This window comes from Rhododendron vialii, chromosome 4a, assembly GCF_030253575.1.
Source record: "Rhododendron vialii isolate Sample 1 chromosome 4a, ASM3025357v1".
Lineage (NCBI taxonomy): Eukaryota > Viridiplantae > Streptophyta > Magnoliopsida > Ericales > Ericaceae > Rhododendron > Rhododendron vialii.
Genome location: NC_080560.1, coordinates 18,844,599 through 18,868,188, shown reverse-complemented (window position 1 = coordinate 18,868,188; position 23,590 = coordinate 18,844,599). Strand labels below are relative to the sequence as shown.

General features: G+C 42.7%; 1 protein-coding gene across 1 annotated transcript; it reads right to left on the bottom strand.

Moving 5' to 3' along the window:
* Nucleotides 1-3,106: 3,106 nt before the first annotated feature.
* On the bottom strand, nucleotides 3,107-3,496 carry LOC131323771 (uncharacterized mitochondrial protein AtMg00860-like). Its single transcript, XM_058355614.1, has one exon. The coding sequence runs from the start codon at nucleotides 3,494-3,496 to the stop codon at nucleotides 3,107-3,109; it is 390 nt and encodes a 129-aa protein (XP_058211597.1).
* Nucleotides 3,497-23,590: the final 20,094 nt, after the last annotated feature.

Genomic DNA, 23,590 nt, shown 5'->3' with positions numbered 1-23,590 from the left:
ATGATAGCAATATTAAGAGTATCTTGGGAAAAACTCCTTTTGAGAAGCTAACATCTTTAAGACCAAAACTGCAAGTGATTTATGCTGAATTTTCGAAGCTTGAATTGGATTGTTCCCCGCTCCAAACTCAGGTAGAGAAATATACACAAAATACCACCAACTATGTTTCCATGAGGTCGAATTTTGCTAGCGGTATGACTTCAGAGGCGAAGGAGCGATGATTGGTGGATGTTGATACCAAGAGAGGTCAACTGATAGAGGAGCTAGCGCAATTAGACTTGGAGGCGAACAAGCTCAGAGAATCGCTCGAAGGGATTGATGCACAAAGATCCCAGAAGCAACATGTTGCCTCAACTTTACAAGCAGAGCGAGCCATAATAGAAGCGACTGAGGTGATGGAGCCGGCAGACATGGAAGTGGCTAACAATTTGGAGCAACTTCTGAAGTCCGAGTTGGAAGAGATCCAAAATTTGGCTTGGCTGGACTAGTGCTTATTCTGCTTTCCTTTGTCGTATTTCTTTTATTTAGGCTTGTTTAGTTTACTAAATGGATGCTCCATTTTTTAGCAAACTATGCCTTTGTGTTAATGAAGTTTTAGCATAAGATAGTCACTTTATTATTTAAATAAAGTTTTTCTCATATTCATTCACAGTTTATTCTCTCGCGAGCCATGAGTAGCAAAGTTGTGGTTGAATTTTTTTTTTTGATGGATTGACTGAACTTAAGAAAAATTCTCAAGTTGCCTACGTACCCTTGGAAGGGATCAAGTCAAAACGTAGTTCAAATGTAAGATGAATCTTCTTTTTTTTGAATGACTGAGCTCGAAATTCAAGCTGCCTACGTACCCAAAATGAGATCAAGTCAAACATAGTTCATATTTTGAATTTTTTTTTTTTGGGCCGTGCACAATTTTAGCTCATGCGGGCCAGGAGCAACATGCAGTTTAGGCTCATGCGTCATGGAGTAACGCTTCCTCTTCAAGGGTAGTAGCGCTTCAAGAATTTGCCGTTTATGGGGCCAACTCTTAAGCCATCTTCAGCAATCACTTTGTAGGCGCCACTTGAGTAAACTTCTTGCACCACATATGGTCCATCCCATTTGGAAATGAATTTGCCACCGATTTTATGGGTGGTATTAATGGACCTTCTTACAGCAAAAACCAAGTCTCCTTTCTGAAAAGAATGAAGACGAACCTTTTTGTTGAATGATTTTGACATGCGGGCTTGATAACACTCAAGACGTTGTTGTGCCTCAAGTCTCTTTTCATCAAGTGCTTCTAATTCTTCAAGGCGCAAGCGTGCGTTGTCTTCATGAGTGAGACCTTCTTGAACGGCCATCCTTAAAGATGGGATTTGATGTTCGAGCGGCAAAACAACTTCCACACCGTTCACTCGTGCATATGGAGTGGCTTGTGTAGGTGTTCGATATGCCCAAAGAGCTTCTTCCATTCTCTCAAGCCAATCCCTATTTGCTTTGGCAACCACTTTCTTCAATAAGTTCCCAAGAGTCTTATTGAATGCTTCCGCAAGACCATTTACATGCGGGTTGTACATAGTAGAGGTATGCTGCTTGAAGCCAAATTTTTGGCAAAGTCTAGTCATGGCACTATTGTAGAAATTCTTTCCGTTGTCCGTGATGATGCAATGCGGTACACCATATCTAAAGATGAGGTGAGTACGGATGAAGTTGACAACATTTTCCTTCTTTACCTCTTTCAGCACGATTGCCTCCGCCCATTTGGAGAAGTAGTCAGTTGCAGCCAAGATGTACAAGTGACCATCAGAAGACTTCGGCAAAGGCCCCACGACATCCATCCCCCATGCATCAAAAGGCCAAGAAGTGACAGTTGGATGAAGCAGTTCTGGCGATTGATGTATAAAATTGGCATGAATTTGGCAAGCATGACATCTCTTGGCGTACTCCATGCAATCCTTGACCATGGTTAGCCAATAGTAGCCCATTCTTTTGATGCGAAAATGAAGTTTGGGGCCAGATTGATGAGTGCCGCATATTCCAGAATAAGCTTCTTCCAGAGATTTCTTGGCTTCATTTTCTTCAAGGCAACAGAGGGATAACCCTTCAAAAGATCAGTAGTAGAGCATGTCTTTATAGTAAATGAATCGAGGTGTTCGACGCTTCACATCCACTCTCCTATGTGGATCATCAGGCAGTTTCCCACGTTGCAGATAATCGATAATGGGTTGGCGCCAATCCTCTGTTTCAATTTTAAGCACTGAGACAACATTCACTTCCCTTTCACTATTGTCTTCATCGTCAAAGATTGGAGGTATGACCCATCTTCGACATATTGGAACGTGCGTCTCTTGGTCAGGGAAAGCAAGTGTAGAAGCAAGCTTTGCAAGTGCGTCTGTCTGCCTATTTTCACCTCGCGGTACATGTTCCAGAGTGACACCACCAAGCCATGCAATCAAGCGACGTGTGTAGTTATTGAAAGGCATGAGTTCATGCTTCCTCACTTCATAGATGTCGAGGAGTTGGTTGATGATCAACATTGAGTCTCCATATACCTTGAGTTGCAGATGCTTTGCTTCAACTGCCATCTCCAGTCCAAGAATAAGAGCTTGGTACTCAGCTTCATTGTTTGAACAGTTTTGTGTGAAGATGAAAGCATAAGGCAATACATCTCCTTCTGGGGAAACAAACATTATGCCAGTGCCTGCGCCATTTCGATGTGACGCGCCATCGAAGTACATTATCCATGGGGGACGAACTTCTACCACCTTGACGTCTTCATCAGGCAATTCTTCAAACAACTCCCACTCGGCTGGTATAGGATGATCCGCCAAGAAATTAGCTAGAGCTTGCCCCTTAACAGCCTTTTGAGGACATAGATAATCTCGTATTGTTGAAAGAGAAGAGACCATCTTGCTAATCGATCAGTGAGGACCGGCTTTGTCATGACATATTTGATTGGGTTAGCCTTGGAGATGAGATGCACAGTGTGAGCTTGAAAATAGTGTCGCATCTTTTCAATTGCGAACACTAGATCTAGGCACATCTTCTCAATTGTAGAATAGTTCAATTCATGAGGCAACATCATTCTACTCAAGTAGTACAAGGCGCCTTCTTTCCCTTCATCATTCTCTTAGGCAAGTAAGGCCCCCACTGAACGCTCTTGGGTTGCAACATACAAGATTAAAGGTCGTCCAGGTTTAGGAGCGGTGAGAACAAGAGGTCTCGTTAAATATGATTTAATGCTCTTGAAGGCATTGTCGCATGCTTTATCCCAATCAAAAGGAGTTCCTTTCTTCATGAGGCAGCTAAATGGTTGACATCGCCCAGCCAAATTTGATATGAAGCGACGAAGGTAAGCTAATCGTCCATGAAAACTCTTCAATTCATGAATATTCCGAGGTTCAGGCATTTTCAAGATAGCATCAATTTTAGCTTGTTCAATCTCTATGCCGCGATGGCGCACAATGAACCCAAGAAACTTTCCAAACATAACCCCAAAAGTGCACTTCAAGAGATTCATCCTAAGTTGGTACCTTCGCAGCTGCTCAAACACTTGCCTCAAATCATGAAGATGGTCGTCTCATTTCTTGGTCATCACGACTAAGTCGTCGACATAACACTCCGCATTTTTGTGAAGCACGTCTTCGAAGATCTTTTGCATTGCCCTTTGGTATGTGGCACCTGCGTTCTTCAAACCAAAAGGCATAACTTTGTAACAGTAGATGCCTTTTGGTGTACGAAAAGTTGTAAGCTCTTCATCTTGCGGAGCCATGCGGATTTGATTGTATCCAGATAAACCATCCATGAATGATAAGACCTCATGTTCAGTAGTGGCATCAACCATGAGCTCTGGTATAAGGAGTGGAAAGTCATCTTTCGGACATGCGTTGTTCAAATCACAAAAGTCCACACACATTCGGATTTTCTCATTATTCTTCTTCACTGGGACGATGCTTGAAATCCAAGTAGGGTATTTGACTTCTCGAATGAAACCAGCTTCTATGAGTTTATTGATCTCTGCTTCAATTTTGGGGACCAAATCTGGTCAGAAGCGTCTTTGAGATTGCTTGATAGGTCGGACACCATGCTTTACCGCTAGATGATGGACTGCGACTCTTGGGTCTAATCCAGGCATCTCCTTATAACTCCAAGCGAAGACGTCCCTATACTCACGTAGAAGCTCGGTGTAGGCAATTTCTTCTTCAAGGGTGAGCAAAGCGCTGATGTAAGTTGGTCGCGGGTCATCTTCAGTCCCTAAATTGATCTCCTTTAGATCGTCGATAGTGAACCTCACTCCTTCTTCTAACTCTGGTGGAGCATCTTCAGCATCTTCTTCTACTTGAATTTCATTACAAGTTGCCGTGATATGGAAGGAGGAAGTGGCAGACTCTTCATCAAGACAACGATCCAATTCCTTAGAAGGTACTCTGGTCAGCACCACAATTTGTCGCCTTACTCTTAGCATTGCATCATCAGTTGCCACAACGAGAGTAGTTTGGCGTTTCATGCGAGTGGGTATTTTACTCTTTAATTTCTTGTCATCTTCTGACAAAGGAGAAGTCCTTCATTTTGAAGCCTTCTCGATAGCACTGCTTGAAACACCCAATCGACTTTGGACAGACTTTCGTGGAGCGTTTGTTGAAGATATCTCATTTAGTAGACCCAATCTACTTTGGATAGACTTTCGTGGAGCGTTTGTTGAAGATATCTCGTTTAGTAAACCCAATCTACTTTGGATAGACTTGCACGAGACAGAATGTGTGGAGCTCTTGCTTTGTGGCTCTAATCTGTCTTGAATGAGTCCTCTCGTGGGGATTGGTGAGACAACTTCTTCTTGAGGAGTCAATCTGTCAAAGACTGACCTTTTTGATTTCAGAGCACTCAAGCTATCGAAGACCGATGCCTTTGGTGATGAAGTACATTCTTCTGCTGTAATGTGGTTGTTGCTCGACTTCTTTATGAATATGCGAGCAGGAGCAGGGGCAGTGTATCCAAGGCCTGCTTAGAACTCCTTGATAGAATATCCCTTTTGCTTGAGCATTTTCTGAGTCGGGTTCAAGCCATGTATCTTTTCACCAGTCACTTCAGGCAAAAGTCTCCCTAGAGTGGTTGAACCTTTTGAATTATGTCAAGCCTTTGCAAACAACTTGTAGGCATTGGGATCGAAGCCATTTGTCCTCTGTGAAGGCAAGTATTCATGCTCCACTTGAGGGCCATGTGTGGCACGAATGAATCCTTTCAGGGGTGGAGCAACCTTTGCTTCGTCAAGGTCAGTGACTGGGAGTGTTAATCCTTTCAAGGCCGACTCTTCATTTTTTTGCAACTTTGGTACATAACGAAGTGTTGGCGTGCCTTTCTTCTTTGATGGATCTTTTACGTGATGTTTGCCACCTTGACCATTTTCCTCCTTTGCCTTAGTAAAAATGTTGGTTTTACCAATTTGAAAGACATTAGCTTCAGAGGGTTTGTAACTTGATGAAGAGGCAGCTGGCACTAATTCTGTCAACACCATGTTTGCCAAATAGAATTTAGCATAAGCAAAATGGGATTCAGCTTCGCTAAAGGGTTTATCATCGGTTATCACCTTCTTTGTCACACCATCTTTGCAGTACTTGAAGCATTGATGGAAGGTTGATGGGACAACGCCATTCTCATGGAGCCACAGCCGCCCTAGCAATACATTGTAAGAGGTTTTGGCATTAATGACATGGAGCAATGCGCTTGAAGTCATATCATCGATGACTAGATCCAGACGAATTACGCCAACAGCTCTTTGCCCCCCTTAATTGAATCCTTGGATCATGAGACGACTAGGTGCTAGATCTTCCATAAAGATATAGAGTACGAAGAGGCAAGATGTTGACCGCAGATCCACCATCTAGGAGCATCCTATTGACTCTGTGTTCGCATAGGTATCCAGAGACAAAAAGCGGACGATTATGTGGAGTTGCGCCAAGCAATAAATCTTCGTCGGAGAGTGTAATGGCTCCAACGCAAGCAGAGCAATCTTTGGCACAAATGGTAGAGCCAAGATAGATTGGAGAGTGCTTATATGCAGGAGGCGACTCTAGTTCCGTCTCTTCAGTTTCTTCACAACTCACACTATTGCATGAAGCTTCAAAAAGATTGGTGTTGCGAATTGACTCGGGTAAGAAGTTCCATAAAGTAAATGGAGTGCATAGTCTTTGGACAAGGATGTCTTCTTGCAAGTTTGAAGCTATTTTCTTCAGCTTCTTCCTTCTTTGTTGCCTTCTTGTATGCCTCCTTTTGAGACTAGGCTTTGGGGCCACGGATTGAGGATGCTTCGCTCTTGGCTCGCACTTCTTCTTTCTGGGAGTAACAAGGGTCCATCCTTCGCCATCCTTGTCATCTACTTTTGCCTTGGCACAGATGCTGCCCTCAAGCTGTTGAACAGAATGACATCGCACTACCTCAACTGGATAGGACGACCCAAATTGAAACTTCACACTTTATGGCGCTTCAAGCTGTTGAGTTTCGTCTTGTAGAACAGCCACAATTTGATTTGTAGCTACGGTTTCTTTTTCTTCCTCCAAGACGATCTTTCCTTGGCTAGCGAGCTCCACTACCTTTTCTTTGAAGACAAAGCATCGTTGGGTTGGGTGACTAACCAAATGATGGTATTTGCAGTAGTTTGGATCATTAACTTTGTTAGCTTCCTCGGGTCGCTTCATCTCCAAGAGCTCAATGAGTTTTAGATCTAACAGTTGATCAAACATTGAAGGGACCTCTGAATCGGGGAAAGAATACACCTTTCTTGCATCTCCTTCAACGTGAGTCTTTTCCTCTCCTTCATTTGCGGCGGAGTGGACCTCTCTACTTGCTTTTCTTTGGGTTTTGTAGAGATCTTGAATGGTGCAGCATTCATAACCATGGATTCCTTCTTTCCTTCTTTGACTAGAAATTTGCCCCCTTTGCGAATATCTGGCTTGCTTCCTATGGTGCAAGAATCTTGCACTCTGCGAGAGTCTTGCACCGGTAGCCCTTGCCTTCCATTTTTCGTGATGGTGAGCTCCATGTCATGAGCTCTAGTAGCCAATTCTTCGAAGGTTTTAGGCAAGATTCCTTGAAGAATGTATTGTAGATCCCACTGCATGCCTTTGATGCACATCTCGATTCCAAAAGTTTCAGACAGCCTATCCTTGCAGTTTAGACTCAAGTGCCGCCATCTATTGATGTAATCAATGATAGGCTCATCCTTCCTGTAGGGAGGTATTCCCGAGCAGATACATTTAGTTACCGAACACGTGATGTTTAAGAACACGTGGTAAATACGACTGGACTTATCGCCGAGCAGTTCGGTGAACAGCGATATGGACCAGTGATATGAGAAGTCATGGCTATAAATAGACTGTTCGGTTATGATACAGCCGAACAGATGATGTAAAGAACCTAGCACGTGATACGAGTGATCACGGGTTGAAAGCAATGCAATCGATATCTGAATAAATGGTACGTGGGACCATAGTTTGAATATAGACAGGACAGTCATCATGCTAAACAAGTGTTCGGCAATATGGACCAGTGACATGAGAAGTCAATGGTCCAGGAAGGTTGTACGGGCTCAAGGACCAGTTACATGTGAGGTAACTGGTCCAAGCCGTCTGTTCGGCTATGAGACGGCCGAACAAAGATGGAACTCCAATCGAGAGTAGGAGCAGAGAGAATACTCTGGAAGATTCCAGAATAGTCATGTCTCATATAGGGATAAAGATCCCAAGAATATAGGATCTGAGAAAGATACCCAACGAGTATGGGATGTTCGGCTCTTAAAGGAAAAGAATCCTAAAAGGACTCTTTTCCATAAACTGTTAAAGGAAACAAGACTCCTTGATATCCTGGGTTTCCTATACGAGTTAGGATTCCTATGGCAACAAGGATGCTTGGACAGCAAGCATCCATAAATCTATTAATATGAGGTAAACCTAGAGGAAAAAGGTACGCAATACGTTGCATTATTATTGCTTTCCTACTGATAATTAGGGCTGAGTTTTCTAGTACGTGATACTAACAAAGGCATCGGAGGGCCTTTGCCACGAGAGGCAAAGGTGCACTCACCCCCTGTCTATTTTGCAGATTAGGGTTCAGACGTCGAGCTAGGGTTCCGGTGAAGAGGCACGAATAAGCCGTTGCAATCCAGTTGATCCGAAGCGTCAATTGTTTTCATCCCCCTACAATTGGCGCCGTCTGTGGGAAACGAAGGAATTCCCTTTTGAAATACGACCATGGTGGAAGTAACTTCAGGAACACCGCATGAACCAAAAGATGTGTTAGATGAGGAAAGGGACAAATTCCCACCTGGGGCTCCGAGAAAGCCCCAGGGTGGGCACAAGAGGAACACGAGTAAGGACCGCCCCCTTACCGTGCATCATAACTCCAAAAATAGAGGAGATGGAGAGATGGCTTCGAGATCCACGAGAAGGAGTAAATCCCATCAAAGGGATGAATCGATCGCGCACTCCAGGAGTGTGCACCATAGCGACGACGTTCTTGATAGGAAGAGGCAAGAAGTCGAGGAGTATGCTCGTCTGATTAAAAAACGAGAGCATGAGATCAGAGAATTGGAAAGAATTAGGGAGCATCCGGAGGATTCTGGCCTGTCTCGAGGAAATTCTAGAAGCAGTAGGTATGCTATGGTACAATACAGAAAAGATCCTTCACGAGGAAAAAGGAGCAGAAAGTCCTGTCATAGGGCGTCATGAAGCTTCTCCACGAAAAAGGGGAAGAAAAAGTAGAAGCCGAACACCAGAGAGAAGGACTTCTTCACGAAAAAGGAGGAGCAGAGACCGGAGTTCTACCCCCGAGGAAGAGGACACGAGAAAGCATCATCGAGACAGGTACGAGAGACCTGATGCTGATTGGGTCAAGACTTCGGCCCACAAGTCAAAGGAGCAAGAGGATGGGACAGCGACTGCACGAGAAGCAGCACGCAAGGCCCTGAGTAATATTGCAGCCTCTCCCTTTACGAAGAGGCTACAAGAAGCAAGGTTGCCGAGCAGAGTGAAGCACGGTGCATTCGTACTTTACGAGACAAATACGGATCCCGTAGCTCACATACAGCATTACCAACAGGCCATGTTTATGCATGAGGGGGATGATTCCATCTTGTGCAAGATGTTTCCCTCCAGTCTTGGCAAGGTGGCTTTATCCTGGTTTCATAAGTTGGCCCCACGATCCATATGAGGATGGAGGCAGTTGGCAGAGGAATTCACTGCTCGGTTCTTAACGAGCAGAAAGGCCCCAAAGACTTTTGAGAGTCTTTCCACCATGAAGCAGGAGGAGAACGAGCAGATCAGGGATTATGCAAAGAAGTACTGGGAAACTTTCAACGAGATTGAAAGTTGCAGTGAAGAGTATGCAATTGCTACGTTCAAAACTGGTTTGCCTGTTCGGGGGGAGCTGCGCCGTTCATTGAATAAACATCCAGTAGCCACCTTGGCTAAATTGATGGAACGGATAGAGCAACACGCCAGAATGGAGGATGACATACTCCGTGAGGATGGCAGGACGGTTGCCGAACAGCAGAAGGCACCTGCCAAAAAGGTGGATAAGCCAGAACCCAAGTCTTACAAAGACAGAAGGGAGTACGGGCAGGCTAAGAAGGAGGCATACAAGGACAAGCAAGCTCCTGACCCCAAGTCCTTCTTTTCTATCACTACGGTTTGGAAAGAGCCAATATACAGGATTCTTTATCGAATAAAGAATCAGCCATATTTTAAATGGCCCCCAAGTTTAGGTGGAGACAAAGATGCAAAACGTGCTACGAATCAGCACTGTAGTTATCACAAAGATTGGGGCCATATGACCGAGGATTGTGAGGTATACAAGAGGCACCTTGATGATTCGGTCTCTCGGGGCTATCTCAAAGAGTTTATCCAGGAGGACCCTAAAGAGAAAGGGAAGGCCATGGAACTGGGTTACGAGCAACACCCTAAAGGCGTGATCCATATGATACATGGGTTGGCTGCACCTTATACAAGGAGTGAGGTGAGGCTGTTGCAAAGACAGGTCAAGCATGATCAGCACGTGATGCGGTTGGGAAACAAGAGAGGGCGAGAGACTAATGCATGCAACGAGAGCATGGCATTCAGTGACGATGATTTGGCGGAGGTCCAAATACCCCACAATGATGCGTTGGTCGTAACCCTACGAGTTGGGGAATATGACATCGAAAGAATTCTAGTGGACTCGGGGAGCTGTACAGAGGTGTTGTACTATGATGCATTCAAGAAGCTGGGCCTGGCCCAATCAGACTTAGAACAATCAACAACACCTCTAATTGGGTTCGGTGCAGGAGCAGTCTGGCCCCTAGGAAAGGTGACTTTACCTGTTCGGGCTGGATCTGTGGTGTTAAGAACAGACTTTTTGGTAGTCGATGTCCCATCTTCCTATAACGCGATTATAGGGAGGACATGGTTGCACAAAATGAGAGCAGTCTCCTCGACATATCACCAGATGGTGAAATTTCCAGGATCAAATGGGATTGAAGTCCTTAAAGGAAACCAGAAGGTAGCACAGCAATGCTTGATTTCCATCATCAAAACAACCCCAAAGGTCCACCATGTTCTCACACTAGAAGTACCAGATCAACCAACCATCGAGGATGTTGGGAGAAGCCCGGCTGAAAAAGTGGTTGAGGGCCTGGAGAAGATTCAGATCAACGAGATTGATCCTGAAAGATATTTTTTGATTGGGAAATCATTATCAGCAAATGAAAAGGCTGAGTCAATAAGATTTCTAAAGGAATATATTGATGTTTTTGCATGGGTGCCAGAGGAAATGCCCGGGGTGGATGCAGACGTGATCTGTCATCATTTAAACATTGACCCTCAACACAAGCCGATCATTCAGAAAAAATGAAGGGCTGCCGCGCAGCATGTAGATGCAGTGATTGAAGAGGTCGATCGTTTATTGGAGGCCAAGGCAATACGTGAAGTCTATTACCCAGAGTGGTTATCCAACACTGTTGTGGTAAAGAAGAAGAACGAAAAGTGGCGTGTCTGCGTGGACTTCACAGACTTGAACAAAGCATGTCCTAAGGACAGTTTTCCTTTGCCTAGGATTGACCAATTGGTTGATGCAACCTCTGGCTACGAGCGAATGAGTTTTCTCGATGCATATCGAGGATATCATCAGATTGCTATGTTTGAACCTGATCAAGAGAAGACTTCGTTCATCACACCACGAAGGTTATACTGTTACAGTGTCATGCCGTTTGGGCTGAGGAATGCTGGGGCTACATACCAAAGACTTGCAACCATTATGTTCAAGAAGCTCATCGGGAAGACTTTGGAAGTTTACATAGATGATATGGTGGTAAAGAGTCGAGAAAAGGGAGGGCATATTTCTGATCTAAAGGAAGTGTTCGAAATCCTGAGGAAGTATAAATTAAAGCTCAACGCCTCGAAGTGTGCGTTTGGAGTTAGTTCAGGAAAATTCCTGGGCCATTTGGTAACTTTGAGAGGGATAGAAGCAAATCCCGATCAGATTGATGCCTTACAAAGACTACAGAGTCCCAAAACTACCAAGGAAGTCCAGAGACTGACTGGAATGGCAGCAGCACTTAACAGATTCATCAGCAGGTCAAGTGACAAATGCAGACCCTTTTTTCAGTTATTGAAAAAAAGGGAGGGATTTGAATGGGGAGCAGAATGTGAACAAACTTTCCAGGACCTGAAGAAGTACTTGGCCGAGCCCCCACTGTTGTCAACTCCACAGCCTGGTGAGTCTTTAATTCTGTACTTAGCTGTTTCCGAGCATGCAGTAAGTGCAGTCTTGTTGAGGGATTTGGGGTTCGAACAAATCCCCATTTATTATGTTAGCAAGACATTGTTGGATGCAGAGACGAGATATCTGCCTTTAGAAAAACTTGTCCTGGCACTTAGGACAGCAACCAGGAAATTGCCACACTACTTCCAAAGCCATAAGGTTGTGGTTTATACTGAGTATCCATTAAAATCACTGCTTCGAAAGGCAGATTTCTCGGGACGGATCTCGACATGGTCCGTAGAGTTAAGTCAGTATGATCTCGAGTATCAGCCACGCACAGCAATTAAAGGCCAAGTGTTGGCTGATTTTGTGGCAGAGTTTTCCCCGACTGTTGCTTCCTTGCCTCCTACGAGAAAGGAACAGGCAGCTAAGACATCATCATTAAAGGATCAACCCGTAGCCGAACAGGATCCCAAAGAATGGAAGTTATTCGTTGACGGATCAGCGTGTAATACTGGTTCAAATTGGAGTTGTCCTCTTTCCTCCTCAAGGAGTTCTGATTGAACTCTCTATTCGGCTTGGATTCAATGCATCGAATAATGTGGCTGAATATGAAGCACTTTTGGCAGGATTGAGAAGTGCAAAAACCCTTAAGGCAGAACGGGTCAGGGTGTATTGTGATTCCCAGCTCGTTGTGAATCAACTGTCCGGCGAGTACGAGACTCGGAATGAAAAGATGATGGCCTACGTGCAGGCAGCAAAAGACTTGCTTGATACCTTCGACAGGGTATATATTGAGCAAATAAGTTCTGGACAGAATGCTCATGCAGATTCTTTAGCTTGGTTGGCTGCAGCAGTACCAACAGAGTTTAAAAGAAGGGTGGCAGTAGAATACCTCAATGAGCCGAGCATTGGGAGGAGTGTAGACTTGGTCTTGGACGTGAACCAAGGACCAAGTTGGATGGACCCAATAATGGAGTTCTTACGAGACGAGATACTCCCTTCTGATAAAAAGGAGGCCCACAAGATAAGAGTCAAATCTGCTAGGTTTTGGCTGTCCCCAGAGGGTAAGTTGTATAGGAAATCCTTTACGGGTCCCTATTTGCTATGCGTACATCCTGAGATGGTACAGAAGTTCCTTCATGAAATCCACGAGGGAACATGTGGGAGCCATGCTGGAGGCAGATCTATTGCCCACCGAGCAATTACTCAAGGCTACTGGTGGCCACACATGCAAGAAGATGCAAATGTGTATGTAAAAATTTGTGAGAAATGTCAAAAGTTCTCACCAATGATTCGAACACCCGCTGAAGATCTGGTGCCATTAACAAGTCCCTGGCCTTTTGCTCAATGGGGGATGGATATCGTGGGTCCATTGCACAAAGCAACTGGGAATCGAAAATTCCTGCTTGTTGCAACTGACTATTTTACAAAGTGGATTGAGGCAGAACCACTGGCCAAAATCACTGAGCCTATGATAGAAAGCCTACCCTCAGAGTAATGGGCAAGCAGAGGCATCCAATAAAACTATCCTAGATGGGATAAAGAAGAGGTTGGACAAAGCAAAGGGAAAATGGCCTGATGAGTTACCGTTAATTTTGTGGGCTCACCGAACAACGCCTAGGAGGTCTACGGGAGAGACCCCCTATTCGTTGGCATTTGGAACAGAGGCTGTCATACCTCTGGAAGTGGGTCTGCCGACCAACAGGACAGCTCTGGTTGAAAGTGGAGGCAATGATAGGGCCTTCAAATCGAGCTTGACCTTGCCGAGGAGAGGAGAGAAAAAGCCTTGGTACATCTTGCTTCTTACCAAGAACAGCTGATGAAAAGCTACAACAAGCATGTTCACCCTCGAGAATTTGGTGTTGGGGACCTTGTGCTACGAAAAGTGCTCGGCAACACCAAGGTGGCTAACGAAGGCAAGCTGGGGGCCAACTGGGAGGGCCCATATAGAGTAACTGAGATTATAGGCATAGGAGCCTATCGATTGGCAGATTTGGATGGTGATCCAATTCCAAGGCCTTGGAATGTTCATAATTTACGAAAAGTTCTTTGTTTCGAAGTATTAAATCCTGTTTTGGATTTACACTACGTGATTGTGTGGGAATTACGAATATAATTCCTTTGTTCTAGTTTTGATTATTTTTTAAAAAGGGTACGAGTAACGCCCTCTTGCGTTTTACAGATTATGAATAAAATCACTTCTTTCGAATAACTGTTGTGGTATTTAAATACGAACTACGAGTTTGGTTCTCCTTATTCGTATTGGGGAGCAGGGTATACCTTTTGAGTATGTGAAACTTAAAAGTTTTATACATTTTTAAATATGTGGCACTTAACGAATACAAGTACGAAACACTTGTATAGAATCCCAAGTATGTGAAACCTGGGTATACATTTGAATGCAAGTATGAACACACTTGTATGTATTTTCTTAAAGTACGTGATACTTAGCAAGTATGAAAATACTTGTGTGTTTTCTTTTAACAAATACAAGTACGAAATACTTGTATGGACGTTCAAAGTACGAGATACTTATATGGTGTTTTAAGTACGTGATACTTGAGAACCTATATTGGCTTGACTTAAATGTAAGCCACATTTAGTTAAGTACGTGAAACTTAAACACAAGTACGAAACACTTGTGTGATGTTCTAAATACGTGATACTTAGGCGATTTTGTGTGAGTACGTGATACTTAACAAGTATGAATACACTTGTAAACTACTAAACTTAAAACAGTACGAGACACTGGGAAACAAATGTTTTTAAGTACGTGAAACTTAAACAACATTAAGTACGTGAAACTTAACAGGCGTGAAAGATTTGCTAAAAAGTACGAAATACTTATGCAAACGAATGATACGTAAACGGTACGACATACTTAGATTGAAAAATTGCATACGAACAGTTGCAGCAACAAAGGACGCCGAGCAAAACATAAGGTTATGCCACGAAGGGCCGGATACCTGTGTTAACAAAGTATTTAAACTGAACTGGTGCCTCATAGGGCCAAAGTATGCTTATGGTCACGCAGGACCAGCAACCAAAACAATTCTTATACTTAATAAATCAATCCACATTCTGGACCTCTGAAGTATCAGTGTTGATCTCAGTATCAGCGCCACCCTCGACTACATTCTCTTCCAAGTTGATGGGCTCAACAGGTACATCCCGAGCAGGAGCTTCAGTAGGATCCACATCCGTGGGGATATCTTCCTCAGCATTGGCAAATTCTTCAATTTGCCGTTCAAAGTCTTCCTCTGGATGACCTGCTGGCTCTGGAGTGTCTTCAATGTTTTGAACACGGGTGCTAGGCAGCTCGTTGTCAACCCAGAAGGGTGAATCCTCAGCAACCCCTAGTTTTGTCAGACAGGTTTCCCAGCTGGCAATCCAGACCTGGTCCTGTAAAGCTGGCATCTGTTCCACGTAACTGGCAGTTGTGGCATCATAGCCCTTCTGGTAGCCATCTTCATATGATGCTTTTTTGGTGTTATCGATCTCCAACAGTGCCTGATTGAGCCCCTCCTCAGCAGCTCCAAGTTTGTTTTTGGCCTCAACGAAGTCTGCTTTGGCTTTGTCTCTTTCCCTTTCAAGTCTAGTAATCGTACGAAGCAGTCTGGTATTGTTGTTCAGCAATGTGATCCTCTCATTATCAGCATCTTCAAACTTTTGGCCCAACGTGACCATCTTTTGGATGAACTGACAAAACACCGAATAGAAGATAATGAGAATATCCATGGTACACGAAATATGCACAAAGACTTATGTGGAAAAAGTTAAGTCACATTACCTTAATACCACTGACAAGTCCAGTGGCGACAAGCCGATCAGGAGTAGCTTCAGACTCCTTCTGCATATCCACAGGGAGCAGTAGACCTTGGGCAAGGGCGAGTGCTGTCTCCGAAGAGCTGGCACTGTCCCCAATGTGAACAGGCCGATCACCCCTAATGAGATTAGGGGTCCAGCTTTCGGGAAGCACTGGAGTACTCGAAGAAGGGGGTTGTTGGACTACAGTAGTAGTTTGGTTGAGAGGTTCTCCAGTCTCTTCGCTCCTGGGACGTTTGTCCCGATGAGCATCGGTAGCCTCAACTGGACTATCTTCCCGAGGAGAAGATGATGATCTTGCAGATCCCCCCCTATTGCGACGTGAACGCGGGGGAGGGGCGCCAGTTGATGCTACCCTATTGGTAGCACCTCGTCCCCGTGAGGAGACAGTGAGTAACGAACTGAGGTTGATGGGTTGGTGTGTCATCGTACCTGAGGTTGGAGGTGATCGAGAATATCCGGATGAGGACGACTGACTGGTAATTTGGTGAAGAACGGGATGTTGTTCGGCAATGAGTTGCCTGCGGCGTGATCTCCTGAGTACCACACGTGTTTGAGGTATACCGTCAGGAATAACAATATCACCTGACTGGCCGGCAAGAGTGACACCACCAGCTTGAAGCCTTGAACTGTGTGGTTGGGGAACAGTGGATGTAGACGCGGCACTAGTGCTGGGATGGGCGAGTCTTCTGTCAATGACCCCTCTATACGAAGGCTCGTATCCCAGCAGTATATCAGCGTCTCGACCCCGACCAGCTGTTCGGGTACCTGGTTCTCCTGTATATTTTAGTATCCTGTTAATGTCCCCTGCTCGGACGTAGCTCGGCTCACGTCTAGGACGTTTGTTAACGTTTTCAGCTGCAAGTTTCAAATTGAAAAACCAAATTTAGTTCATAAGAAAGCTACGAGAAAGCAGTAAATGAAGAAATTGCAAAAGATAAAAAGCAAGAGCATACGTGGATAACCCCATATGTGGGGGCAATGGAGCCCTATCACTTGGCCATCTTCCCCTAAGGGCTCGAATGCTCCAGTCACATAGAGGAAGTCGATCTCGTGGTCACGAGCAGAATCTGGCAGATTGAGCACGAAGCGCTTTTCTGCCCTTCTAACTTTGAAATAGTAGGTATTATAGTCAGGGTTTAGTACAATACTGTACCACCACTGAATATCCCAAATTCCTAACTGGGTCCCTAGAATCCTATTCAAAGCTATTACACCCATTATCAGCCTAAAGACATTTGTTGATACTTGCATGGGGGTGAGTCGATACCAGTTTAGGATCTAACGGAGTAGTGGGTGAAGAGGAAATCGGACCCCACCTTCGACGATGGCCACGATAGGGATGCACATTCTATCCCAGGAGCCACCATCCCTATCTGCTCCTAAAGGGGCGAGTTCGAGCCCCACATTATCAGGGATACTATACTCAGACCTAAATGCCGCCATGGCAGTTGGGGTTTCACAGAGTTTCCTAAACTTACTGGGTCTAGGAGGGGTATCACGTTCATCCGCCATGGATATACTCGAAGAAAACGTAAATGAAAGAATGGGCGTGATTGAAACCCTAGAAGTGACCACAATCTGAGAATGAAATCTCAGATGAAAACCTAAGCAGAAGAAATGGAGTTGGAACGAGAGTCTTACAAACGATACCGTGATGAATTCTTGGAGTGCAATCGAATTTGCAGATGGCGGCAATGGCAGATAGCGGGATGCTTTCGCCTGGTTTTTAGAGAGACTGAAAGTTCGAGTTCTGGGTAAAAGACCAGACGGAGCCCTTTCAGGGGTTTAAGGGTGAGAGACGGAGACGAAACGTCTCCTCTCACACCGTTACAGGAAAAAGTAACGGAAAGCAGAAACCGTTCTGACGCCGTTTCATAGAACGTCAGTTCGAAGTTAATGCTAGGCATACGAAAACGTGCCACGTGGAGTCGTTTACCCCGAAATGGTATAATGACATAGGCGCCAAAAGGCATCAATGAAGTATTGAAATTATGACTGCACGGGATCAAAAGAGTTTGGTCTAGATAGAATTCTGTTTCTAAGCGTCATATATTACCCCCGAACAGTGGTAAATACATGAAGCTGGGGAGCAATTGTAGGGAGGTATTCCCGAGCAGATACATTTAGTTACCGAACACGTGATGTTTAGGAACACGTGGTAAATACGACTGGACTTATCGCCGAGCAGTTCGGTGAACAGCGATATGGACCAGTGATATGAGAAGTCATGGCTATAAATAGACTGTTCGGTTATGATACAGCCGAACAGATGATGTAAAGAACCTAGCACGTGATACGAGTGATCACGGGTTGAAAGCAATGCAATCGATATCCGAATAAATGGTACGTGGGACCATAGTTTGAATATAGACAGGACAGTCATCATGCTAAACAAGTGTTCGGCAATATGGACCAGTGACATGAGAAGTCAATGGTCCAGGAAGGTTGTACGGGCTCAAGGACCAGTTACATGTGAGGTAACTGGTCCAAGCCGTCTGTTCGGCTATGAGACGGCCGAACAAAGATGGAACTCCAATCGAGAGTAGGAGCAGAGAGAATACTCTGGAAGATTCCAGAATAGTCATGTCTCATATAGGGATAAAGATCCCAAGAATATAGGATCTGAGAAAGATACCCAACGAGTATGGGATGTTCGGCTCTTAAAGGAAAAGAATCCTAAAAGGACTCTTTTCCATAAACTGTTAAAGGAAACAAGACTCCTTGATATCCTGGGTTTCCTATACGAGTTAGGATTCCTATGGCAACAAGGATGCTTGGACAGCAAGCATCCATAAATCTATTAATATGAGGTAAACCTAGAGGAAAAAGGTACGCAATACGTTGCATTATTATTGCTTTCCTACTGATAATTAGGGCTGAGTTTTCTAGTACGTGATACTAACAAAGGCATCGGAGGGCCTTTGCCACGAGAGGCAAAGGTGCACTCACCCCCTGTCTATTTTGCAGATTAGGGTTCAGACGTCGAGCTAGGGTTCCGGTGAAGAGGCACGAATAAGCCGTTGCAATCCAGTTGATCCGAAGCGTCAATTGTTTTCATCCCCCTACACTTCCATTGGCGAGCATTCATAAGCTCGAAAATACTAACAATACGGCGAGTGTTGTAGAAACGGTTAAGAAATTCTTGTTCCAGCTGCTCCCAACTGTCAATCGTGCCGGGTTCAAGGTCGCAATACCAGTCGAAAGCATTGCCCTTGAGTGTTCGAATAAACTGCTTGACGAGGAGATCACCATCAGTCCCAGCATTGCTGCATGTTTCCACAACGTGAGCAATGTACTGCTTTGGGTTGCCTTTGCCCTCGAATTATTGAAACTTCGGTGGTTGATAACCAGCAGGCATCCTCAAAAGGTCGATCCTTCGAGTAAAAGGCTTAGCATAAGTAGAAGAAGACTTCGGTGCCTCCTCGTACTTTTGCTTGATAGTGCCTAAAATGAAATCCTTCAGCTGGTCGATGGGAATTGAACCATCACTAGAAAGCGAAAATTCTTTTGGTACCTCCTTCTGTTTGTTTGAGGACCCAATTTGACTTGAATCCCCTATACTTTCTATTTTGTTCTTGAGGAAGGCAATTTCTGAATCGCGCTCTTCTACGGTTTTTGACAATCCCTCAATTACTTTGGCAAAGGAAGCAATCTGCTCTTCTAGATTGCCCGCATTTATCGTCATAACATCCATGATTGAAGAACTGCCAGACTTGGTGAAGGCATTGAGGTTTGATAGAGGAGTGCTTCGAGAAGAGGTGGAATCAGAACTGCTTAAATAGCCTTCTTCTGTGTTCTTTTGAATTTCTAAAGCAGACTCATGAAGCATGGGAGGATAAACAAAGGGATTCTCAATGATGGTTGCCATGTCTTTCGCTGCCTCCATGGTAGAGAGACCTTTCTTCCCTTTTGGTGAGCTTGTGAGGTTAGTGATGCTTTCGGTAGATCAGCACCAACGGCGGAGTTTGGTTTAGGTAAAAGCGAGGCTTGTGCATATGCTTGAGCTGTAGCCTTTGACTTACTTCGAGTTATTGGACCACCACTTCTAGCATGAGATCCAGAGCCAGGATTTGCAATGGTTGAAGACTTGAAGCGTTCAACCTTAGCTTGAAGAGCCTTTGAACTGTTGTTCTTAGGATAGCCTTTGAAGCCTTTGAACTGTTCTTCTTAGCGGTCATTGAGAGTTTGCTTGATTTGTTGAAGAGAAGAGATGAGAAGCAGAGATCGTCCGACCGGGCGTGCCAAAATCTGTTGAATACAAATTTCGAGTCTGCGAAAAAGACGAAAAAATGTTGAACAAGAATCAATTTTATTAATGTATGATATTAGGGTGTACAATCCTTGATGTATTTTCTAATCAAAGAAAATAAAGTCTTCTGATTCTTCTCTTCGGTTGTTGAAACAAGGGCTTGATGCTTAATCTCGAATCGAACGGCGGAATCTTCTCCGTGATTTGCGAAGAAGTTGATGACTTGGATTGAATGTTCTTCGAGGCTTCGATTCGAAGAACCTTCTTGTTGGATACACACTTGAAGAATTCTGAAAGACTTGAAGGCTTCGCTCTTCAGAGCTCTGTAGCTTTTGTGCTTCAATGTGCAGATGGAAAAAATATGAGAGGGAACACCTCTATTTATAAGGATTTGGGTAGAGACTCCAACCCTAACCTTCTTTATTAATCTCTTTAATTATTTCCTTTGTTGAAAAAGGAATAATAATAATTTGATAATTACATTTCCTTTCTTTTTATTTTAGAAAAGGTAATTATATATAAAGAGATAAATTATTATTCACCAATTACCCTAATTTGATTGGCCGGACTTGATAAAATAATAACTATGTCATTTTGACACGTGACACCATTTAATTGGCCGGACTTGATAAAATAATACTTATGTCATTTTGACACGTGGCTCCATTTGATTGGTCCATTTACATGTCTCTGACTTTTGACCACAGACACTTGGCATTACTTGATTGGCCCGTCCATGAAACTTTGACCTTGACTTAAAGGCATTTGGCGACATTTGATTGGCCAATTTGTATGCCCTAGCAACACGTGGCGATTTGTGATAGGCTAGAAATTTTACATGCCTGCAAGTATATAGGTTGAAATTGTACCCGGCCCGCTGCCTAACATTTCTCGGAGATTGGTTTATGATGTTCTAACTTACAGATATTTTCCCAAGTAACTCTCCGCAGAACCAACATGTAATTATGTGCAAGGGGCTGTCTGAGCGTAGTGTTGCATAACGAAGAGAGTAGACCATAGAGAAGAGAAGAATATAGGGTGGAGGGGAAAGGAATTTTACTTTTTTAAAATTAAATTGTATACTACAAATCTTGATTTTGAAATTTTCACCTGCTGTAATAACTTCTAATATGTCCTAGTTAACAGTCGTTAAGTATTATGGAACAGGTTTATGATAACTTTTACGAATATCTTGTTTTTACTACGAGTGGTAAAAGTTAGATTTCTTTACTTCAGGCAATTTAAGGACTCAAACCTTTATAGCCTTGTTCCAATGAAATGGAAGGGTTCGCCTTAATTAATAGAGGGAAAAATACACGTTGAGGAGCCAAACCATCCTCCATGTACACGGGTCTTTCCGAAGAAAGGGAATTACGCCCGACCACGTGTGATGCATGTAGAAGTATGTTTGACACCACGTGAGGGTGCGTCATAGAGGATAGCCTTGATCACGTACAGAACAAGTGGTCAGGTCGGTAGCACTACGTACGAGAGGGTGCATAAGCCGAACAGGGTACTTGATCGATTATAACATGCAATGTTGCTTGGCACAACGGTCGAGCTAAGGGTTCAACCATAAGAGTGTAAACCCAAGTATAGCCGACCTACGACACTACGTGGATTTATATTCCCTCTAAACTCCACTGCACTAGGGTGAACAGAGTTTGTCACTCTCTGTGCCAAATTATGGAATTTAGCACGAGGGTGGACATGCTCTACCGAACAAATTAAAATTTATTTAGAAAGCTCAGTGTACCAGTGTTATTTAATATCGAAGTATAGAAAAAGCATATGGATGCCTAGTTCTTCTTGAAAACGCATGTGATCATCTACCAAGGCCGGCTTAGAGGTAAGCCTAGCAAACTCTTGGATTTGGGCAACGCCCGAATTGGACTAGGGCGACATGATTATTTTTTTTTTTATGATATATAATGAAGATATATTTTGACGAAGGTATTGCATGAATATATCTAGGAGGAAGCTATGGTACACAGGGTATACCGTATGTCTAAATTATGACAATTTGTGATTTTCATTATGCCAATTTTTGGTTTTCTAATGCATATTTATGATTCTAGTTACGACTTGTATATTAAAATTTACCTGTTGAACAGGTCATTAGTAGGTTACTCATAATTAAAAAATATTGTTATTATGTAACCATAATTATTCGTACTGAAATCCATAATACTTGTACCCTAACCAAATATATGCGTACAATATCAAAAATTAAATAATGTTACCACAAATGTTATAACAACACCATAAATTGGCATTATCTTACCACAATGAATCGTACCAAATTTTTTTGACTCGTATGATATTCCGTAACAAAATCAAAATATGTCGTACCAGAATCAACAATTGTTATACCCAAGCCAAAAATATTTGTAAAATGCTACAAATTTTAGAAAATAACCACAATTATTATGACAACACCTAAAATTGTCATTTTCTTAACACAACGTGTCATATCAAAAGAAAACATATTTAAATACCACAAATTTTATAACAACCCATAATTGTTATGACAATACCATAAATTGACGTTTTCTTACCACAATGTGTCGTACCAAAGGAAATTAATTAAAATGTTCCGTAATAACACATGTCTAAAATACCACAAATTTAGTAATATAACCAAATTTGTTATGACAACACCATAAATTGACGTTTTCATATCCACAACGTGTCGTATAAAAAAATTCAATCAGAATGTTCAATTAACAGTAGTTATAATCAACAAAATATCATACCTCAAATTCAGTAATATAACCAAATTTTTTATAACAACACCATAAATTAACGTTTTCATACCCACAACATATCGTATAAAAAAATTCAATTGAAATGCTCAGTTAACGATAGTTATTATTAGCAAAATATCATACCGCAAATTCAGTAATATAACCAAATTTGTTATGACAACACCATAAATTGGCGTTTTCATACCCACAACGTGTCGTATAAAAAAAATTCAATCGGAATGTTCAGTAAACGATAGTTATAATTGACAAAATACAATACCACTAATTATTTTCAATCCCCGCCACATTATTTTTCAAATTTTAAAATTTCCACCATATTGTCTTAATTTTCGATTCCCTCTACACTAATTTTTCAAATTCTTATTTGTCCCTACACAATACCTCAATAATTTAAACTAAAAATGAAGTTTTTGCACAAAATTTTCATCCAAGAAATTCACCAAAAAGTAAGTACTATACCCAAATTTTCGAATACAACTACAATTTCCTCTCAAAATATTAGTCTAAATCAAATTCTGTTTCTACAAAATTTAATTCAAAAAATCAAAATTCCTTTGTGGAAAAATGAGAGGTCATGAAAAAATAATTATCCAACTGTCTCAAATGCATACACTTTCAACACTAAAATGGAGTACAAAAAAATAAGTGTGAATATCAAAAAATAGAGTGTGAAAATTACTCTCCTTTTTGTAATTGGTGAAATTAATTATATTAATACCCAATCTTATCAATATTTAGGGCGGTGCACTTAACAATTGACACTATATATTTAACACATGGATCGGTGTCAAACCTTAATTAGGTCATTCGTATATATATTTTACATAATATTAATTAGGTCATTCGTATTAAGAATGAAGTTGATGGCTTATAGCTGGACACTTAATTGGATGGAAAATATCATTCTATTATTCAATTTGCGTGCCGATGATGGAGTTTCCTAAACTTGATTGAGACAAAAAATTACGTAGGTGACTTAATCAACAAGCATAAAAAATTCAACGGATTTGATCGTCATTATTGTGTCACAGTCGCATGA

Bases quoted from the DNA above. Each gene is read 5' to 3' on its own strand.
- LOC131323771 (XM_058355614.1), bottom strand. From the start codon at position 3,496: ATGAATCTCTTGAAGTGCACTTTTGGGGTTATGTTTGGAAAGTTTCTT.